Source organism: Pogona vitticeps, chromosome 6, assembly GCF_051106095.1.
Source record: "Pogona vitticeps strain Pit_001003342236 chromosome 6, PviZW2.1, whole genome shotgun sequence".
NCBI classification, from domain to species: Eukaryota; Metazoa; Chordata; class Lepidosauria; order Squamata; family Agamidae; genus Pogona; species Pogona vitticeps.
In genome coordinates, this window is record NC_135788.1 from 103,901,260 (window position 1) to 103,916,876 (window position 15,617).

Genomic DNA, 15,617 nt, shown 5'->3' on the forward strand with positions numbered 1-15,617 from the left:
CAGTTTTGGAACTGCAGAGATGAAACAACACTCTGTCTTCAGAGACAAAAAGGTCGTCCATGTGCAACGCTGTCCGAGAATCATCGCTTTTGGATGCCTTCACCAGCTCACTGATACGGAAAGCCCTGAAAAAAGACACATAGGGTAGCTGCCCAAAATAACTTGACCTCATACTGAGCAATAGAAACATCTTCTCAAACTTGATTCAACTGGGCTAGAAATCTAGGGGATATAGAGGTACACATCTCTAATTACTTGCCACTTTTGTTGCTCCACCCCTCTATCATCTTTTTGATTTGGAAATTGCCGGCCAAATCCGGGCACCCTTGGGCCTTAGCATAGAATGTCAATGTTGACAATCTACCTTGAATGATAGTAAAGGTAAAGGTAAAGGTTCCCCTTGACAATTTTTGTCCAGTCGTGTTCGACTCTAGGGGGCGATGCTCATCCCCATTTCCAAGCCATAGAGCCAGCGTTTTGTTCGAAGACAATCTTCCGTGGTCACATGGCCTGTGCGACTTAGACACGCAACGCTGTTACCTCCCCACCGAGGTGGTCCCTATTTATCTACTTGCATTTGCATGCTTTTGAACCGCTAGGTTGGTGGGAGCTGGGACAAGCGACGGGCGCTCACTCCGTCGCGTGGATTCGAACTTACGACTGCTGGTCTTCTGACCCTGCAGCACAGGCTTCTGTGGTTTAGCCCACAGCGCCACCACGTACCTTGAATGATGCGGGGGGCCCAAACCTTTAAAATGGAGGTGAACTGCAAATTACTGCAAATGATAACTAAAAGATGGAGACCACAATGATGTGACAGCTACAGATTGAGAAGAATTTGCTCCTGCCTTTTCTTGTCTGAATCTTTAGAACTATTATAATGATATAAATATAAAAAACCAGGATGAGGAAGAATGAGGTGAAACCAAAGAGAAAACAACAGGCGAGTAACAACTTATAATTGTGGGAAGTATTACTGCAAGACAAGCTCTGAACTGTGAGAAGTTCACAGGTGTAGTGGCTCATTAGATACTGTCCACAGAGGTTTAAACCCATTAAAGACAATCCATTGATTATTCCATTAAAGAAGCCAATGACCCAAGCTCCACCCACTATTTGCCAACACACCATATCCATATTATTGCCTGAAATAGTGCACCAAAGTACAGTACATATTCCTTTCAGTTCTCAAATGTTTCCATGTGTATCATTGCCTTCCTTTCTATCTTGTATGTTCTCTATGGATACACAGTGGTGCCCTGCATAGCGATGATTATCCGTTCCCAAAAAATCATCACTATACAGATTGGTCGCTATGCAGGGCAAAAAAGCCCATAGGAACGCATTAAAATGGGTTTAATGCGTTCCTATGGGTAAAAAAACCTCACTGTTATGCGGAAATCCTCCATATGGCTGCCATTTTCGCTGCCCGGTAAGTGAGGAAAGGGCGCGAAAACACTGCAGGTGGCCATTTTTTTAACCCGGTGGCCATTTTGGAACCTCCGATCAGCTGTTTAAAAAGACATTGTTATGCGAAAATCAGTAAGCGAAACGCTTACCGATCATCGCAAAGCGATGTTTCCCCATTTAAAACATCATTATGCGATAGCTTTTGTGATCGTAATAAAACATCGCTATGTGGATTCGTTGTTGAACGAATCACTCGTTATGCAGGGTACCACTGTAGCTAAGCAGCTTTTCAATTTTACTTATGTTTTCGAAACATTTTCCACAGAAGAGTTTTCAATTCTTTGTTCTTCAGACTATATATGATTGGGTTTAGCAGAGGACTTACAACTAAGTACTGCACAGAGCTCACTTTCTCGAGGTCTGTGAAGGACTTAGACTGTGGCCGCAAGTATCTGGAAAAAGCTGAAAGATAAAACATACAGACAACAATAAGGTGAGCACTACAGGTAGAGAAGGCTTTGCTCCTGCCTTTTGTTGACTGAATCTTGAGGATGGAGGAAATAATATAAACATAAGAGACTAGAGTGAAAAAGAAGGAGCTGAAACCAAAGAGAAAACAAGAGGCAAGTAAAAGCTTGTAATTGAGGGAAGTATCGCTACAAGACAAGCTCAGAACTGCAGAACATTCACAGGTGTAGTGGTTGAGTAGACTGTATCCACAGAAGTTTAAGTGTATCAAGGGCAAGCCGTTCAACATCGTGTTCACAAAGCCCATGAACCAGGCTCCACCCACGAGTTGCCAGCACATCATCTTTGTCATAACTATAGAATAATGGAGTGGGTCACATATCGCAACATATCTGTCGTAGGCCATGGCTGAAAGCAGAAAAATATCAACACAAGCAAAATGATTAAAAAAGAAAATCTGTGTAATGCATCCCACCAGGGAAATGGATTTCTTCTTGGCTACAAGGGTTTCCAGCATCTTTGGGACAATGACGGAGGAGTAGCAAATGTCAACAAGGGCAAGATGGCTGAGAAAGAAGAACATGGGGTTCTGAAGTCTCGCCTCAATCTTGACTACAAAAATGATCATAGAGTTTCCAATGAATGTTGTGGCATACATTATTAAGAGTACCAAGAAGAGAAGAATCTGTACTTGTGGATCACTTGAGAGTCCCAAAAGCATGAATTCTGTGATCATGGTTTGATTTTCCATGGGATTGTAATGAAAATCTCTAAGCTCTGTATGAAAGGAAAGAGAGATAGGTTAAAATATAAATGCAAATGGCATGTTGTCACACTGTGTATACTAAAAAAAGAGTGATATTAGGTAATAGTTGTCAAGATCCTAAGAGTGATGTCAATTTTGCATATCAGTATTTCAGATATTTACCATGTGTTTTCCCATTTGCTGTAATTCTATAACTACACTTAATCTGATGCAATTTTTCATCCTGCAGTAGCAGTTCCCATTTTCCACTCTCTGAAAATAGTTGAAAAAATCATCTGTATAAAATCTATATTGTCACAGTTCCACTGTGCTTCCCTTCTGCTTCAACAGAGATATCAGTCAGAGGTAGTATTACCATTTTTTGAAAGGTTTCGGTAGTGTGAGGTAACACATGCACTGTGTAAGAATATGTGCTTAGAAATAGAACATATTCTGACTTCATGATTAACCAGGGTTATCTTGAATGAATCTGCATGTTTAGGCATATTGCCATATCATACCTGAGTAAGCAGTTTGTTTCTGCTAGATATGGGCAGACAGTGATGTAAGACCGGAGGTAAGATTTGTCTCACAGGAGTGCCGTTCTTCCGCCCATGTCCGAGAAAGAGATCCCAACCCTCCCTGTTTCCCCTCCCAGGATGACAGGACCACCAAAAGAAAACCTGGGGAGAGTAGAGGAGGATTTGAAAGAAATAATGGTCCAGGAGACTGGGAAAGACTTGGCGGGAAAAGAATGGAAGCCAAGGGTGGAAGTAGAGGCGGGATTGGCCAATATAAAGGGGGGAGATGGAGAGCTGCTGCCAGGTTGGGAATGGATCAGGATGCAGGATCCATGAACTGGGAAGTGGGAGAGACTCCACATACCGAAGGAGGAAGCAGATTATTGGAGGGAAGTAACCCCTATTGGGGCAAAACTGAAGCAAGTAAGTGGAGGAGGAAGTTGAGGGAAGAAAAGGAAAGAGTTGAAAGAGAAAGTTGGGAGAGGATTGAATGGAGGGTGTAGGAAACCCAGATGAGGGATTATCCTCGGGACCATGGCAGACCTTCCTGATCTCCAGGGAACCCACTGGGGTCAACCACCGAGATGAGGACACCATACCTCTATTGGAAGGAGAACCCAAACAGATATTAAACAATGACCTTTCAATGGACTGGCCTTGGAACTCAGTTAGGGGGAACCCCTTTAAAGAAGAAGCATGGAAACCCCTTTCTCACCAGTTGTTGGAAGGAGATAAAAGTTGGAATGTTTTTGCAGATACTGGTTTCGTGTTGAATACGGCAATAAATGTTACTCCTGTTTCAAAACCTCGAAAGTCCGGTGATTTGTTTGGAGAAAAACTGGAACGTAGACCCGAACCCTCACAAGTTGACTTTCAGATATTTTTCTACCACTGCTCCAAACGGTTGTAGCCACAATAAGCACAGTGAGAAATCCTGGAAGTTGTAATCCAAGAACATTTGAAAACTTGTATTATGCCTTCTTCTAGGTTATTGTAAGATTTAAACTTTGCACTCTAGTTTCTCCTCTCTGATGACAAAAGAAGAGGAAACAGGATTTATTTCGAGAGTTTATCCAACATACAAATGAGCTTTGAGAAGCCTTGTGGTGCAGTGGTTAATCTTGAATTACTGCAGGCAAGATGCTGTTCATGGTCTGAATTTGATCCTGGCTTCATTGCAGCCAGCTCAACTTTGACTCCGTCTTCCATTATTCTAAGGCTGGGAAATTGAGTACACACCTAGCTGAGGTGGGGAAAATATGTGGCTTGAACAATTAAAATTGTAAACTACCAAAAGAGAGCTTTAAGAATCAGCTTTAAACGTTCTCCACAATGATGTGGAGCTGCCAAGGTGGGGCTTCTTTGCCCTCCCGGATTAGATGAGCGTAGGGAGCCATGCAAGAGGATAGGCAGGCAGAATTACAAGCAAGCCTTTAAGAAGGCTGCCTGTGCCTACACCATCCTCTTCCCTGCCCATTGAGCGGTCCACCTGCCCACCCAGTGTGGTAAGAATGAGAGTAGCTGGCTGTTACAAGGCCAGATGGAAATTTTTGACCTGCACCCGCATTGGCCTTGAGGGGCAGCCATTTTTCACCCATTCCATTTTTACTTGCAAGGGTGTTTGGGGTTTGTTACAAAAGTTAGATGCCCACTGTTAATAAGGTCACAACTGCAGGTAGTGCAAACCAGGATAGGTTGCACCCCTCCTTTCAGAATTGCATTAAAAGAGGTTCAGCAGAGGGGAGGGAAAAATGGGGGGACCACAGGAGATGCTGTGCTCTTAGAGTCTTGAGTCTTGGGTGGAGGGCAGCCTTTGGGTACTCTGGAGTAGATGGCCGAGAGGTTGCTGTGCCGTACAACAGCGCACTTTGAGTGCAGGAACTTGCTGAGGAGCATTCTGGACTGGTCAATCAGGATTGACGCTGATGTGCACAAGGCCCATTGTGAAGGGGGAAGTTCATTTTATTAAGTTAATAAAGTTGTCCTAGTTTAACCCATATATTTTGTCTCGTCTCATTATTCCAGGCTGGGTGGGCAAGATGCCATATATGCAGCACACTTTGCTTTCTTTGCTTTTCTAATGTTTGGAAAGCAGTATATGAAAAGGAGAACCTCTGAAGAGGAGAGGATGCTCTCCACATGCATCAGTTCATTGAGTCCCAACTCTTTCAGAAAATGTCAGGGATAGTGGATGTTCTCTTCTTCAGACGTGTTTCTCTTCACACAGGAAAGAGCAACAGAACTAGAAAAATGGATGGCAAGTAGAATTTCCCTCAGTAAGTGGCATATATGCTTGACTTGGTAATGAATGAATAAAGCATGAGGAGTGCCTCTCTCTTTTTTATTTTTTACTTAGTAGATTTCCTAACAATGTAATCTTATATATGCCTACTGTGTGATGCTCCATTATTTTCTGTGAAGTGTGTGCCACATGGATATGCATGCTAAGCAGCTGTATGGCTGTATTTAGCCCTGTCTCTAGTCTAGGACACATGGCTGATGATAAAATGAGTGTGTGGGTAACACCTAGACCTGAAGAGACATTTCCTATGAAGAGATTCTTGAGTTCTAAGCTATATGTTTGGCAGGGAAGAAAGAGAACAAAAAAAAAAGCTATCTCAATTTTTATCACAGATAAAAATGATGAAGAGTATTTGGATGTACAAAACCCTTTTTACACATGAACAAGACTGGTTCATGGGCAACCAATAAGTCATATGATTTATGCAGTTTTCTCAGTAACCAGATATAAGAAAGCAGGTAAAAGTCTGGATGCAAATGTATAAAACCAGCTCCTGATGATACTCTACAAGCCAAGGGTGCAAAAAATTCAGAAAGCTGGCTCAGTAGTAACTCTGCCCCTCTGTAATTTGTAAAACAATAAATGCAGGTTTTATTCACATTTGTACATTCATACCCACACCCAGAGAGAGAGAGAGAGGGAGGGAGAGAGAGAGACTTAAAGAACAGAGTTACTTCAACAAAATGTCACTTCCACTTCTTTGGTTGCTTTTACCTGAGCTACTGAGTTTGAAAATTAGCTTGGTGAAACCTTTCTTGTTACATCATAATAGAAGCCACACTCACCAATATTCTTCAGCTTGTCTGTAATACACAAATTCTCTATAAAATAAGTTGTCTCTTCCTCATAGTAAACCAGCTCTCCATACAATGATATACCTGCCTTAAGCTCTATTACACAGTCATCCTTTATTCACCTGCTGAAATAACTGAAGTACTTCTCAAACAAACAAATTATATTTCCAATAGAAATAGTTCACTGTTGCAAACCCCCCCTTGAAAATTGTCTAAACTACCTCACTTCTCAAGAGATTTGAGTTAATAGTTATGATCACACCAATTAACATTCTCTCTCTCTCTCCTCACAAACAGGTGAAGAAAGAAAAGGGCTTGAGTACCTATTTTTTTCAACATAAACATCCCCTTGATGATGCATTCACTAGTGTGCTGGGGTGGGTGAGCATGCAGAGGTTGCTGATCCTTGTCTCTTGCCTGGCTCCACCAGTGTGTGCTCTTTCCAGTTCCAAAGTCTTCTAACTGGGTTCTCTGAGAGAGGGAAACAGACCTATAGCAAGAAGGATCCATGTAAAGTCTAAACAGTCAGAGCTATATTCATGGAGAGCTTTGCACAGGTAGACTTGCCTGCCTTTGAGGTTCATACAAAAGCATGAATGCTAGAGCCCTTGGGAAATACAGCTATTAGCACCAGATTCAGCTTCCTTACCTCAGATACCCCAATGTAAAGACATTGTGCCCTGAGAGAGTACATACTGGTGGAGCAAGGCAAGAGATAAGACTCAACAACCTCTTTATGCTCTCATATCCCTGCAAGTTAGAGAAGGTTTCATAAAGGGGATTTAGTAATTAAATAAAATTGTATCACTGTTTTTCTATGTATATCCCCCACAAATTGCTATGCACTACATGACAAAAATAAATGAGATGCACTATCACTCATACACATGTTGTAGAGAAATAGGCTTGAAAGTAGATTGTAGCAATAATGCATTAATATTTGCCCTTGTTACAAAAGAGCATATGCAACCACCCCCACTCACACAATACATTTACGGTGTCCACCTCATGTGCAATGTAAAGAGGAAATTGTACCCAGAGGGTACCATGTGTCTTATAACTTTACAGGCTTCATTACCAGGAAGTAGTGTTGTCAGCTTGGACTGTATATCTCTTTGCCTCTTTCCAGGTTCATTGTCTAAGCTTTATGTGTGTATAAACCCTCAATGTAAAATATTTGCACTGACTACATATATTTTGTCAGATTTTATTTGAGGTATTTAAGGATGCATGAGTGTATTTGTGTGCGATTTTGTGCTTTATATTTCTTCTCAGAATCAACATTCATGCCAAGTCTGCCCTTTCCTGGGACGGTCAGGGCTTCATGACTGCTAAAGTAACAGAAAAGCCATCATCTTAATGTTGGATGCTGATAATATTGTAGTTTTTAGGAGGTTCACACAATGGACGAAGTAGAGAAGCCATGCTGTTGACATGTCCCCCAATGCTATACAGCTCCCAGCTGTGTCATGTTAGGGGGAGCTGTGTAAATTGGGAGAGACAACGGCAGCATGACTCCTCCGTCTCTTCCAATAAGTGAACCCCATTAATATGAGTAAATTTCAGACTGAGGTTTTTATCCTGTTGCCTAACTATGGAGCAGGAAAGAAATCATATTAGTGTCCTCCTTGCTCAAGCAGCTGCTCACCAAGTGTGTGGCTGAGAGTCGACAACAGATGTCTGAGCCAGCAGAGCCTAAAGGCAATACCATGAGAGCTCCCTTTATTGACTTAGCATGAGTTACATAGTATGTTGTGTGAATTCAGATAGGATACTAGTTACCTAATCGTAACCAGACATCTGTTGTCGACTCTCCTTTGTACTTTCTCTAAGGCAATTAACCTTCTTTTGTTCCATGATCACCCACATCATTAGCCTTCCTATGTTCTGTGATTAACCACAGGACATCTGTGTTGATGAAGCATATATATATACAAAACTCTATGGGTAGAGGCTTCTAAAGAAAATGAAAAAAAAAATTGTATTGTCATAGACCCCATATGAATCTCCATGGCTATGTTAATTATTGTATTTTTTGCTCCATAAGACGCACCTCTCCATAAGACGCACCAAATTTTTAGGAGAAGAAAACAGGAAAAAAATAATCTTTATTTTTATGGAGAGGTCCATCTTATGGAATACACCCTAGGGCCCTTTGGAGGCTCACCCAGACTCCCCCCCCCGAGGCCAGAGGGGGCAAAATCGCCACCTTCACGAACTCTTCTGAAGCTTCCCAAGCCTCAAAAGAGTCCCAGAAGGTGGCGATTTTGCCCCCTCTGGCCCTGTGGGGGGCAGGGTGAGCCTCCAAAGGGTCCTAGGGTGTGTTCCAGGACCCTTTGGAGGCTCACCCAGCCCCCCCGGGGGCCAGAGGGGGGGAAATATCCAACTTCAGGCACTCTTCTCAAGCTTCCCAAGCCTCAAAGGCGTCCCAGAAGGTGGTGATTTCGCCCCCTCTGGCCCGGCGGGGGGGGACAGGGTGAGCCTCCAAAGGGTCCTAGGGTGTATTCCAGAGACTCACCCTGCCCCCCTGGAGGTCAGAGGGGGCGAAATCGCCACCTTCTGGGACTCTTCTGAAGCTTCCCAAGCCTCAAAAAGTTCCAGAAGGTGGCGATTTCACCCATGCTGGCCCCGTGGGGGGTGGGGGAGCATCACAAGGGTCCTGGAAGGCTCACTCGAATCCTTTGGAGGCTCCCCCCATGGGGCCAGTGGGGGTGAATTCGCCACCTTTTCTCATAAGATGCACAGACTTTCCCCCCCACTTTTTGGGGGGAGGAAAATGCATCTTATAGAGCGAAAAATACAGTAACTGACATAATAAAAGTATTCTGGTTGTCCATTTCTTTGTGGTCTTTCCACAAAATGTGTCTCAATATTAGATAAAGTTGTTTTAAAAATAAATCCTGCTTGATCTTAGTAATCCCTGGATACATATGTTGTGTCCGTGTTTGTATGCATAGACATAGATGTAGACCTTTATTGATATTCTCCAAATATTCTCAAATAACTGATGTGTGTGTTATTTTTTGTTTTTATTTTTATTGAGATTAGGCAAAAGCCAGAATGGAACAGCATGGAATAGGGACTTCTTAACAACAATTGATGCAAAAAAGTGGGGTGGGATGGACAAACATTCAAACAATATTTTATACCTCAAACCTATTGCTCTTTCATTAACCCTTTATTACCCCAAAATCTGTTAAACAGAACACAATAGCCAGAAAAAGCAAAGAACAGCCTGGAACAGAGACTTCGAAGTAGGACAGGCTACCCAAATTCACCAGGCCCATTCAATGAGAAAGGACTTATGAAACCAGCCACATTCCACTACCCATTCTGGGTAGAAAATCAATATTGTGAGAAAGCCCAGAATGGTGATTTCTAAGGAGGCCAACGCACCAACTGCAAAACATCCTTGGCATCCACATTCCAGTACCCAATTCTGAGCAGAAAATTAATTCTGTAAAAATTCCAGTGGGAGGTTTAGGTATTAAAAGGTTAATAAAAGAGCAGTATTAATTGGGCCTGAGGTCTTCAGTATTGTTTGGATGTTTGTCCATCCCATCCCACTTTTTTACATCATTTTAAATTTAAAAATGATGTAATGTAATGTATTGTACTGTATTTCACTATGTCTTCCACTGTATTTTATGGTATTTTGATTTGCACTTTTAAATTTATCAATGTTGTCTTATTATGTTATTGTATTGTTTCTCTTTAGTTATTGTAAACCATCCAGAGTGGCCTTGGCTGCCAGATGGGCGATAAAAATATATACATATACATACATATAGATATATATATATATATACATATATACACATATACATATATATATACATATATATATACACACACACACATACATCACCCATAAAATATACATATATACATACACATATACACATGCACATATAAACAAACAAACAAACAAACACACACACACACACACACACACACACACAGAAAAAGGATATTTGAGAAGTCAAGCTTTGTCTCTTTTCACAGAATTAAATAAATAAATGAATAAAGAAGTAAGGAGAATGCCAACACTTCTTCATGTTTTTTATTTCCAGCAAATATGAGCTGTTTCAACTGAGAAACTGATGTTTAGGCATCTATCAAGAGTTTAGACATGTTAGCTTCAGTGAAATTCCAGACTTTGGGGACAGAGAGCAGAAAATAGAAATAATTGTTCAATAGAAGTGGCATAGAAATCTGTTTGTGAAGGCAGGGAAATTCTCACTCAGCTTTGTTGTAGTAGTACATACTGTATATTTTTTGCATTATAGTAATTAACACATTGGTCTTAAAATTGTGATGCAGATTGTTCCAATAATTTTTGCTAAAGTATTTTCTCAGCTGTTAGCATCAGATCTTCTTTAAAGTAGCTTGAACTTATATGCTTTTCGAAGAAAAAAGGACAATTTGATTCTCTTCATTTGTTAAGAACTTCCCAAAACTGTCAAAAATTCCTTTTATTCTTCTAAATATCAATGGAAAGAATTTGAAATGGAAACAAGCAAAGTGGAGGAGACCAAAGGCTCAGTGCTTCAGGAGACTCTTGAAGAGATACCAGTTCTCATATAGAAGACTCCTTTGCCACATGTATCCTTTAAAGCACGTACTCAAAGCATGCATGACTCTTCTCGAAGTCTCCAGATTTCTGATGGTTCTCAGGAGCACGTTCCTGATCTAGTAGTGTTCAAAACATTAAAACCAATTGTAAAAAATGGTGAACCAAATAAAAATGGGGCTAGGTAAAAGCTGGAATGGAACAGAATGAAATGGAATAGAAGAGGGATATGTGTGTCTACACATATGTATGTATGTATGTATGTATGTATGTATGTATGTATGTATGTATGTATGTATGTATGTATGTATGTATGTATGTATGTATGTATGTATGTATGTATGTATGTATGTAATCAATAAATCAATTAATTAAAAAATCCCTGCTCTACTCTATTTTAAGTAAAGCACAGAGGCACATATACACAGTTTCTGAACAGTGAACATTTTCAAAGCCCATGAAAGGCGGATTTGATCTAGAACAATTTGCATTGAAAACAGACTTACAGACAGTAACAGGACTGTAGTTCTCATCAGTTCAATTTCATTCATACACTTTCAGTAAACTGGCCACCTTTTACTATATACATTATATGGTTACTTACCGTATAATGCATTTCCCTTAGAGTTCTCAAAGATTTCCATGGGCTTCATGATCTGCCTACCTATCTTGCATGCTATCTCTGGATATAGCTAAGCAATTTTGAAATTTTACCCCTGCTTTCTAAATGTTTTCCAAAGAATAGTATTCAATTCATTGTTTTTTAAACTGTATATGATTGGGTTTAGCAGAGGACTTAAAATTAAGTACTGGATAGAGCTCACTTTATCGAGATCTGTGAAGGACTCAGAATGTGGCTGCAAATATCTGGAAAAGGCAGAAAGATAAAAGATGCAGACCACAATGAGGTGAGAACTACAGGTAGAGAAGGCTTTGCTCCTGCCTTTTGTTGACTGGATCTTTAGAATTGTTGAAATAATATAGATGTAAGAAACCAGGATGAGGAAGAAGGAGGTGAAACCAAAGAGAAAACAACAGAGAAGTAAAAGCTTGTAATTGATGGAAGTATCACTACAAGACAAGCTCAGAACAGCAGGAAGATCACAGGTGTAGTGGTTGATTAGATGCTGTCCACAGAAGTTCAAACCTATTAAAGGCAGTCCGTTGATTGTTGCATCAAAGAAGCCAAAGACCCAGGCTCCACCCACCATTTGCAAGCATGTGGTCTTTTTCATTACAATTGAATAATGGAGTGGGTCACATATCGCAACATATCTGTCATATGCCATGGCTGAAAGCAGAAAAACATCAGCACAACCAAAATGATTAAAGAAGAATATCTGTGCCATGCATCCCATCAGAGAAATTGATTTCTTCTTGGCTACGAGAGTTTCCAGCATCTTTGGGACAGTGACAGAAGAGTAGCAAATGTCAACGAGTGCAAGATGGCCGAGAAAGAAGAACATGGGAGTTTGAAGGCTCAGTTCAGTCTTGACAACAAAAATGATGACAGAGTTTCCAATGAGTGTTGTGGCATATATTATTAAGAATACCGAGAAGAGAAGAACCTGTACTTGTGGATCACTTGAAAGTACCAGAAGAATAAATTCCATGCCAATGGTCTGATTTTCCATGGGGAGACAATGAACGTCTCTAAGATCTCTATGAGTGGAAAATGAAATAGGCATAAATATAAATGTAAGATTGTCATATTATTAATATTAAATAAATAGTGATATTAGGTAAAAGCCCTGTTCAAATCTATGTAACATAAAGTTACACGAGCATAAATGTCCCCAGCTTTATGACTGCTAACAAGGAATTGTTCGATGCAGTTGCACAATCCATCATGACTCTCTGGTGGAACGGGTTGTGCAATGGGACAAGTAACGTTTCTGTAATTCACATGGAAAATGCTCAGGGATAGTGGATATTCTGATCTTCTGACTAGTTTCTCTCTACACATGGGAGAGTACATAACTAGAAAGGAGGGACAGCAGGTAGAAATCCCATGGCCTGTGGTAAGTATACTTCACCTGGTAGTGATTCCTTAGAGTGAGAGGGATGTTTTATGTTTTGTTTTATTTTCTTAGTTTTCCTAAAAATGCAATCTTATACATGTTTACCTGCAATACACTTGATCATATTCTGTAAAGTGGGTGCCATGCGAATACGTAGCCAAAGTGTGGGTGAATTTAGTCATGTCTCTAGGATACATAATGAGTGATAAAATGAATGCATGGGAAGCATCTAGACATGGACACAGGTACCCTAGGAAGAAAAGCTAGAGTTCTAATCTAGTTGTAGGAAGAAAGTATAAGGGTAATGAAAAGAGACCATATCTACCACTCAAATAAATAATAAAAATTGGGAAGTATATTTTTCAGATTCCACGGAGTAATATCTGAATGCCTTCACAGGGCTTCTGCCTTATACCATATATCCTATGGGAGACTTATAGACTTGTGTTTTACACACAACTGGCAATGAATTTATTTGTAGTCTCTGAAGACTTTGCACCCTTTCTTGCATTGATCCAATTCTTTCCCCTGGAAATCCTGTTGAAATTTGGATTTAAAAGTTCTAAAAATGAATCTTCTTTTGTAGAATTTATTTAGAAGAAAGAGCAGAGATAAAGGAAAGAGAGTTTCTCCCACCCAAGTAACTGATACAAAACAGGAGCTGCATTAAGATGAAAAAAGCTCTTTTTACTTGGGTTATACTGGCTCATAAGTAACTGGTGTCGAGTCATATGATCTATGCACCCTGTTCAGCAACAAGGTAGAAGTTAACAAGTAGAAATCTTTCTCCAAATGTATAAAACCTGTTCCTAGTTCTGAATGATCCTGTACAAGGTAGGGGTACAAAAATTCAGACAACTGGCTTGGCAATAACTCTGCCCCTCTGTAACATGGAAGACGATAAATATAGGTTTCATTTCTTTTACTCAACATTCACATATATACACACACATATAAATATGCATTTAGAAGAATGATTGAACCAGCTTACCGATTTAAACAAAATGTTGGAGCTTCCACGTTCTTAGGTTGTTTTTCCCCGAGCAACTGGGTTTTAAAATTAACTCAAATACCCCTTCCTGTAACATCATAATAGGGGCTGCACTCACCAATATTCTTCAGGTTGCCTGAAATGCCCTCACAGCTGACCAGCTTTCTGTTGAATGGAATATGTGCCTTGCACTCTATTGCAAAGTCATTCTTTAATCACCTGGTGAGGTGACTAAAGAAATGCTTCTCAAACAAACAAATTATATTCACAGTAGAAATCAATTCTCTCTTGTGATCCCTCTCATGAAAATTGTCTCAACCATCTCAGTTCTCAAGAGATTTCAAGTGTGATCAAAACAATGGATATTCTCTTTTCAGGAAGAAAGAAAAGAAAATGGCTTAAGTACCTGTTTTATTTAAAGGAAAGATTTTTTTTTTTGCTTTCTTTCAACAACCCCCTGCAGCTTTCTTTCAAAAACTAATCATACAAGGCCAGGCTTTGAAAACAAGGAGCTTCTGAAAGCAGGGGGCATATTCACAGTGTATGGTACGTTTGGAGTAACTTAATTAGTAATGCTGATTAAATTTGGGTTCCATAGAAAGAGCCTTGATCCTTTTTCTTCTGTGACTAACTAGACACCTACAGATGGTCCCAGAGAGAACATGTGGACTCCATGATACTCCCACTTGTATCTCCATGCATACTGAGGAGGCATACTGCCTATAATAATGGGGTGGGTATGCAACTGTGGTGGACAGCCCACACGTCACTCTTGTCAGTCATTTTAGAGCTCTAGCACCGGAGCCTATGACAGGGCGGGAGGGGCGGAGTCAACAGAACTGGGAGAGACAGAGAGTGAGTTAGGATTGGGAAGTGTTTAGACAAGAGATTGGGAAGTTGGTGTGTTAGAGAATATAAAAGAGTAAAAAGGAAAAGGAAATACATAGACTGTTAGAATATATGGAGACCTTGATTAAAGTGAATGAATACAAGCAAGCTTACATGTAATCAAATCCACATTTATTGAATGAATAATAAAATAACATCCATGATTTTACTACTGTGATTTACCTACCAAACCATAAATAAGCCTTGTTATATTTGGCAGGAATAGTCTGAGATTCATAATTGGTACAGTGAGGGTAATATCCTCTGGTGGCAGCGAAAAAGGGTGAAAAGAATAAGTCACGTCCGAAGGTGAACCTGTGTGAGTGGGAAAACAAACAGGGGACACTGGGGGTGCGCGACAAATACCTTATCGGCATCTTTTTCTTCCATATCTAGACATTGAATAGGATTCATTTGTGGCCCCTAGTGAGATATACCTAGGTACCTTCCCATCCCTAGAATAAAATATATACATTATTAACATTCAAAATAGTATGAAGGGGGAAATTGATATTCGATATAAAAGGGCCACTGTCTGGACTGGCTGCAGCAAAATTTTATTGGCCCAGCATTGAGAGCAGATCCATGCCTTGGATGACACATCTGCCATCCAATTGCTGGGTACCCATAGGAATTAGTAACCAAAATGGGTATGAATCCCCTCATGAACAAATCCACTGAAGTGGGAAGTGACCTTTGTCTAGAACTGTGGGGAACTGTGAGCTGGGCATGTCCACACCAGTTGTTCACCCAGTTCCCATATTTGGGATAGTGCCAACCATTCATTTCCCTCACCAATGATCTGCTCCTATGAATCAAATAGCTGCTATGTATATGTTACCCCACTTGCCTTCCACCAAACTATTCCTGCTGCAACCACTCTAAGAGGCCTGGTCTAATATCC

General features: G+C 40.4%; 2 protein-coding genes across 2 annotated transcripts; both read right to left on the reverse strand.

Annotated features, from left to right (window-relative positions):
* Positions 1–1,705: 1,705 nt before the first annotated feature.
* Positions 1,706–5,934, reverse strand: LOC110091540 (olfactory receptor 5G9-like). Its single transcript, XM_020815695.3, has one exon. The coding sequence runs from the start codon at positions 2,627–2,629 to the stop codon at positions 1,706–1,708; it is 924 nt and encodes a 307-aa protein (XP_020671354.3). The 5' UTR covers positions 2,630–5,934.
* Positions 5,935–9,265: 3,331 nt separating this feature from the next.
* LOC110091539 (olfactory receptor 5B21-like) lies at positions 9,266–12,501 on the reverse strand. The gene has a single exon (XM_078378065.1). It carries the CDS (start codon positions 12,499–12,501, stop codon positions 11,524–11,526), a length of 978 nt encoding a protein of 325 aa, XP_078234191.1. The 3' UTR covers positions 9,266–11,523.
* Between the last annotated feature and the right edge of the window lie 3,116 nt (positions 12,502–15,617).